This window comes from Tupaia chinensis, unplaced genomic scaffold, assembly GCF_000334495.1.
Source record: "Tupaia chinensis unplaced genomic scaffold, TupChi_1.0 Scaffold000527_1, whole genome shotgun sequence".
Taxonomy (NCBI): Eukaryota; Metazoa; Chordata; class Mammalia; order Scandentia; family Tupaiidae; genus Tupaia; species Tupaia belangeri.
The window spans coordinates 5,058,558-5,065,821 of record NW_006160040.1 but is presented as its reverse complement, the minus strand read 5'-3'; the positions used below and the strand labels follow the sequence as shown (position 1 = coordinate 5,065,821).

Below are 7,264 nucleotides of genomic sequence, written 5' to 3'. Positions count from 1 at the left end.
CTCTGGTCAAAAAAAAAAAAAAAAAGTTAATTAAAATAATTCCTTTAAAAAAAAAAAAAAAAAGAAGGCAACTAGCTTGGTAAGAATACACCCGAAAACTCCCACGGCTTTAACAGGTGGTAGCTCAGTTTATGCTGTTCTCGAGTCTCCTGTATGTGCATGGCTCATGCAGCTGAACCAGAGCCCTGGACCGTGTTCACAAACTGAATCCGACATTCTCACTCTGCTCTTTCATGGCGTTTACACTTAGTTTCCAATGTCTCTGGCGGTGGCTTCTTCCCTGAGTTGCTCCAGCCAGAAAGACAATAGAATTTCTATAAAAGTTAATATCTTAAACCTTCACAGCTGACTGTCTTAAAGTCCCACGCAACCAACCTTAGGTCCAAAGAGGAGTAGGGGTGGGGATGCGCAAAGGTCCGGGGTGGTTGGCCACAGCTGACTGTCTAAGAGACCCACAGGTTAATTCTTCTTAGGGAAAATGATGTGTAGGCATATCATCTTCCTGGTCACCCTGAACCACCACTACCCTGAGACTGCTCTCTAGGCAAGTGGGCATTATCAAAAACCCTCCCTAGACTAGTTTCTTCCTTCAAATTTTGACTGCTCTCCAAAATCTGCTGTTGTTTACTCTGCAAAGCCTTAGGATAAGAAAGAGGGAAAGATTGTCCAGTTTTCGGTTAGCTCCTAGAGGTTTAGTGAACTTATTTCTTCATACTAGAGGCAGATGTCTGAGACCATAAAGTTTATAGAACATGAATCTCCTAATATAAGGACTAGAGATGCAAGAGTTCAGAAAAAGTAGCACTTTTCCAGGTCAAATTGCCATTTACAGACAATTCAACAGAGTTTCCCCTAGGAAGAATTAACCTAAGGGTCTCAGATAATCTGCTGTGAATATATTTAAGATATTAACCTTTAAAAAAAAAAAAACCCACTGGCCTAGTAGTTAAAGGAGCCAGATCCCATAGGGCCAACCAAGCAGTTCAGGTCTGGGTGCTGGTGGCTTGAGAAACACACCAAGGACATGTGTAGGCAGGCCCTAAATCCCAAAAGAGCGGAAAAATGAAAGGAGGGGACTGTGGCATAACTGTATCGCTGGGGGCTGTTTTTTCCTCTTCCTCTCTCTAGTTCTCTGTCTCTCTCTGGCACACACCCTCTGGAAAATAGAATTTTAAAAAATATCTTAAAAGAAAAAGTTGGGGCCAGCAGGTAGCATGGTAGTTAAGGTGCTGGACTCCCACATGGCCTACTGTGGTTCAATTCCTGGACCCAGCAGCTTGAGAGTCACACTGGGAATGCATGAATGTGTGCCCCAAATCCCAGGAAGATAAGGGAGTAGAGGGAATTTTGGTGTGGCTATCTCCCCGTGAGGTGATTTCTCGCTTTCTCTGACTGTTTCTTTCTAGTGAGCATACGTGCTCTCTAGGAAAAGAAATAAAATTAGTAAAGACACTAGAAAAAGAAATATAATAAGGGGAAAAAAAGAATACATATTGAAAAGTAAGAACAAAATTTATTATTTGCATATAAGTTGGTTATCTAAAAAGTTCAAGAGTAAATTACAGAAAAATTGTTTAAAGTCACTCCTATAAGCCTTTCACATAACAGTGACATTGTCTCCCATAAAGAAAAAGGTAAATAACTTCTTTTTTCTTTTTTATTTTTGTTTTTTTTTTTGTTTGTTTTTTTGTTTCACCTTCTCTAGATTTTGAGAATGCTCTGTTTATTTATTTAGGTTCCCTACCACCACCCCGCCATAGCACACGTGCACTCACTAGAGAGAAAGAGAGATTAGGCAGGTGGTGAGATCAGGGGAATGGTGAAGATCTGAGGGTGGGGGACCACAGTCACACCACGATCCCTCTCTTCTACTCTCCTCTTGGGAATCTTTATTTTTTTTTTTTTTTTTGAGAGATTTTTGCTATAGGGCACATGTGCTCACCAGAGAAACAGAAAATGAGAAATCACCCTCGGGGGGGGGGGTCTGGTGGGCAGACAGCAATTCCATCTCCTCCATTCTCTTTTCTGGATCTTGAGCACGTGCACACACACGCACCCAGCATGAATTTTAAGCCACCAGGTCCTGGACTCAAACCGTTGTTGACTGCATTGGAGTCCAGCACTGTAACCATTACGCCATCTGCTGGTCCCGAAGGTAAATAATTTCTAAAGGAATGAAATAACCTGTCTGGAAGATACTTAGTGCCACAGAAGGTTAGCTGGTACCTTCATCCTTTGGGGCAAGATCAGCCTTTCTGTCTCTTCTTATTCTCACATCTTAAATGGAAGCATGATACAATGTTACCCACTCATATGTAAGAACTTTCAGTTGTTCTGAATTAATCGGTTTAGTCCTGCATTATTAAAAAAGAAATAGTCAGCCAAGAATTACCATATGCTTAAGGAAAATTATCAACGAAAAGAACACCAAGATAACAAACAGAACTATTGCTCATAGGGTGAATGGACAGATCAAGGAAACATCTTTAAAAATTAAAATAATTTCTATTTCCCTCTGAAAATTTAAAAGAAACTTGTATCCATAAAACAAACAAGTAGCCAGCAGTAACATGGTGCTTAAGACACTGGACTTCCACATAGCCAACCGCAGTTCAAGTCCCAAACTTGGTGGCTTGCTTTCTCACTTTCCCTTTCTCTTTCTTTCTCTCTCTAGTGACTGACTACACTTGCCCTTTAGCAAGTTTTAAAAATAATAATAAATAAATAAAATGTAAAAACTAAAACAAGACAGATGCACAATAGAAGGCAGCAAAGGAAAAGAAAAATGTTAATTTTAAATCAAATGTCACAAGGCTGAAAAGTGGCTACCTTGGGACTACCAGATGCATAATGGTTAAGTCACTGGACTCCCACAGAGCTGACTGAGGTTTGCGTCCTAAACCCAGAGGCTTAAAACTCAGGCCTGGGGACCAACAGTTGGCATAGTGGCTATGTCACTGGACTCCCATGGAGTTGACTGTGGTTTAAGTCCTGGACCTGGTGGTTTAAACTCGTGCTGGGTGCCTGTGCGTGCGTGCCCAAGATCCCAAGAAGAGAATGGAGGAGAAGGGGTTGCGGCATGGCCATCCCCCCGGGGGGTGATTTCTTGTTTTCTGTCTCTCTTTCTGGCAAATGCTCCCTATAGCAAAAACCTCTCAAAACAAAAACAAAAACAAAAACTCTCCCAGAGGAGAATGAAGGAGCAGGGACTCTGGCATGACCATCCCCCCAGGGTTGGGGGGATGATTTCTCACTTTCCATCTTTCTGTCTCTCTGTCTCTCCAGGGAGCACACACCCTATAGCAAAAATCTCTCTTTAAAAAAAAAGAAAGAAAGTGGCTACCTTTTATAATTTGTCACTTTCTAAACTGGTTTCTATTTAAAAAAAAAAAACTCCATTTTAATAAAATAGAAAAATGGTTAAATAAACTGTTATACTATGAAATATGTTGGGCCTGTTAAAATAATATTAAGTCATTGGACAAATCATGATGTATTTTTCTGTTTTTCCATGCAAAAATACATCATCATTTTTCCAATCACCCAATAAGATGTATGCTCTGATATGGAAAGAAATTTAAGTTTTTTAAAAGCAAGTTGTAGAAAATTTTTTAAAAATCCCACTTATTTTAAAAAATATAAGTAGAAGGACCAGCAGTTGGTGTAATGGCTATGTCAATGGACTCCCATGTAGTCGACTGCAGTTCAAGTCCCAGATCCAGTGGGTGTGTGTGTGTGTGTGTGTGTGTGTGTGCCCAAGATCCTAAGAAGAGAACGGAGGAGAAGGAACTGCAGCATGGCCATCCCCCCTGGAGGGGGTGGGGGGGTTTCTTGCTTTCTGTCTCTCTGTCTCTCTCTCTCTTTCTGGCAAGTGCACACGCCCTATAGCAAAAACCTCTCAAAAAAAAAAAATATATATATATATAAATTAGAGGGGCCAGTAGGTAGCTTGGTGGATAGACTGCTGAACTCCCACATAGCTGACTACGGTTTGAGTCTCAGACCTGGTGACTTGCTTTCTCACTTTCCCTTTCTCTGTCTCTCTCTGGTGAGCACACCTGCCCTATAGCAAGCTTAAAATATTTTTTTAATTTAAAAAATAAAAAATAAAAATAAATAAAGTTAAGTAAATAATAATTAAATTAGCTATATATAGGAAAATATTCCAGAGAGGATAATACTAGTTTGTCTGGAACTAAGATGTCCTTGACTTGTAGATCATCCCAGCATACTTTCAATTGTCTTAGAAAATCAAATCTCAGAGGCCGACCCTGTGGCCTGGTGGTTAACATTTGATATCTAGTCTATTTATGTACTTATGGAATCACTATGGGGTTGGAGTCTACAAGGTATTAAATTTCTGGGTGCCAATATTTAAAATCTTATTCTGATGCTGCCTGTGGCCTAGTGGTTAAGTCAGCTGGATCCCACATGGCCAACCATTTGGTTTGAGTCCCAGCCCCAGCCCCAGCCCCTTGAGAAATACATCAGGCATGGGTACATGTGTGCCCAAAATCCCAACAGGATGAAAAAGTGGAGAAGGGATTGCAATGTGATCACACCACACTGAGGGGGGTGCTTTCTCCCTCTGCCTAGTCTCTCACTCTCTCTCAGAAGAGTACATGTACCTTCTGGCAAATTTTTTAAAAATAAGTAAGATCTTATTCTGCTACTAGGCGAAAACTGCTGTACCAAACAATATCCAGTTATTAAAAAATATTCCAGAGGCTGGCAGGTAGCGTGGTGGTTAAGGAGCTGGACTCCCACACAGCCAACCACCGTACGAGCCCCAGACCTGGCAGCTCGCTTTCTCACTTTCTCTTTCTCTCTATCTCTGTCTCTCTCTGGTCAAATTTAAAAATAATAATACATAAATAAATATTTATTCCATATAATTTGCCAACAGTGTCATTTGTTACGTATTTTATATGTATAGTAAAAGGGAATCCTTTCCTCCTTAGACTGCTAGAGAAGATGAAGAAATTAGTGATGATGAGCCTGAAGAAGATGAAGACGATATTGAGAACATCCTTGAAGAGGAGTTTCCAAAAGATGAGGAAGAAATGAGTGAGGAAGATGAAGAACAGGAAATGGAAGCGATTGAACGCCTGAGAGCGGAACTGGGAGAAAAATTTGAAGCAGATATGAGTAACTTACAATCTGTACAGGTTATTCCTTTGCCTTCATTTTTCATAATTGAAAAACATCTGAGAGTTGTAAAAAAAAAAAAAAAGCAGTTTGATTTATGCCTTATTTCTTTTTAACATCCCCCAAAGGAAGGTGTATTTAGGGCGATGTAACCCTGTCAGTCCCACTTTAACAGTTATGAAAATAAACTCATAAATCAAGAGCAACACGGAAGCCGCACAGGGCTGGATTAAGTCTAGCTGCCAACACGCAGCCACTTAGAAGCTGAGAACATTATTTTTTCCTACACTGAAGTAGGCACCAGCAGTGTCTGTGTCTGTGACTGAATACTACCAGCCTTTTCCTTACCAAATGTATTTGATTTTATGATTTCTCTCATCAGGACGAATTGGAGAAGGTTTTAATACCAGTCATTGTCATTAATGGAGCTCGGAAAGTCCATATTGTACAGTATATATTGAGTACGAAACTGAAACCACTGGTGGAAAACCGTGAGAGCCTTTTTGAGAAATGTTATCCGATATCAGCACTCCTTGCCCAGAAAATGCTCACCTACACCTATAAGTATATAAGTGCATTTGGCTACTGGGACCCTGTAAAGGTAATTTCAGCAAATACATCTGAAGCTATCATTTTTTTTATTTATTAAAAAAAAGTGTCTAGAAAAAAATGGGATAATTTCAAAAATTTTAAATTTCTATTGTGTACTTTTCTTAAGTAGCTATAAAAATAATGGGTCATTGGAAAAGTCATGATGCACTTTTTACAGAGGAAAATATGTCTTGACTTTTCCAACAACCCTCCTTAAGAATTGAAAATGGAGTTAATTTTTAACTTTCCTTTTGTTACTAACTATATAACATATAGCAGACACTCCCACCCAGCCCATGGGTTTCTAGCATTTATTCTCAGCCCTGAACTCTCCAGCCTAAGAATGATGATGCTGGCAGTACCATTGGCCTGTATCAACCATCGCTGTGTTACACTTAGAGAGGAGCAGTATTACCACACTGTTTTACACCTACTCCTTTAAGTCCAGGGATGGCTGCTGCTTGGCCATTTGATACTGTACAAAGTTATTCTAGTCCAGCATCAAGGGATTAAGCAGTGGCACAGTGGTAACACAGTGGACTCTCCTAGGAAAGGTCTTGGGTTCACATTCCAGGCCTCCCTATGCATACCAGGTACATGTGCCCATGACCTGGGTTGACCAAGACTGAGGGTGGATTGCAGCATGAAGACCCTGTTGGTGGTGCCTATCTCTCTCCCCTGCCCCCAATGGAAGAATGCTGTCCTCTTTTCACTGACAATCGTTCTTATTGGAGGAAAGCCTGATAGAGTTGTAGAGTGTGTATAAAGATGATCCTTGATCTTGTATCTGAGTCTCCTATCAAAGGACGTGCACAGCCTTATGATCCCAATTTTTATGATGAAACCTATGACTATGGTGGTTTTACCATGATGTTGCATGACCACTGTAGACGTCCTGTGGGATTTCCCATGCGGGAAAGAGGTGGTTTTGACAAAATGCTTTGGGGTGGGCATCCCATGCCTCCATCTAGACGAGATTATGATGATATGCGCCCTCGTCAAGGACCATCTCCTCCTCCTGGATGAGGAGGCCAGGGCAGTAGCAGAGCTCGGAATCTTCCTCTCCCTCCACCACCACCACGTAGAGATTTAATGGCTTATGACAGAAGAGGAAGACCTGGAGACTATTATGATGACATGGTTGGTTTCAGTGCTGATGAAACTTGGGATTCTGCAATAGATATGTGGAGCCCATCCAAATGGCAGATGACTTATGAACCACAGGGCTGGCTCTGGATATGATTATTCCTATGCAGGGGGTCATGGATCATATGGTGATCTTGGTAGACCTATTATTATTACTTCGCAAGTAACTATTCCCAAAGAGTTGGCTGTTTCTAATATTGGCAAAGGAGGCCAGCAAATTAAACAAATTCGTCATGAATCAAGAGCTTCGATCAAAATTGATGAGCCTTTAGAAGGCTCCGAAGATCGGATCATTACCATTACAGAAACACGGGGACCAGCAGTTAGCGTAATGGCTATGTTGCTGGACTCCCACGTAGTCGACCGCAGTTCGCGTCCC

General features: G+C 41.0%; 1 protein-coding gene and 1 pseudogene across 1 annotated transcript in view; both read left to right on the top strand.

Moving 5' to 3' along the window:
* AK9 (adenylate kinase 9) overlaps positions 1–7,264 on the top strand; it is a 135,708-nt gene that overhangs the window by 100,794 nt on the left and 27,650 nt on the right. Inside the window, exons 30-31 of the mRNA XM_006156985.2 lie at positions 4,962–5,168; positions 5,531–5,749. Of these exons, the coding sequence (XP_006157047.1) occupies positions 4,962–5,168; positions 5,531–5,749 (426 nt within the window). The remainder of the gene's footprint in view (positions 1–4,961; positions 5,169–5,530; positions 5,750–7,264) is intronic.
* The window catches only part of LOC102471600 (heterogeneous nuclear ribonucleoprotein K pseudogene), a 1,169-nt pseudogene continuing 331 nt past the window's right edge, over positions 6,427–7,264 (top strand).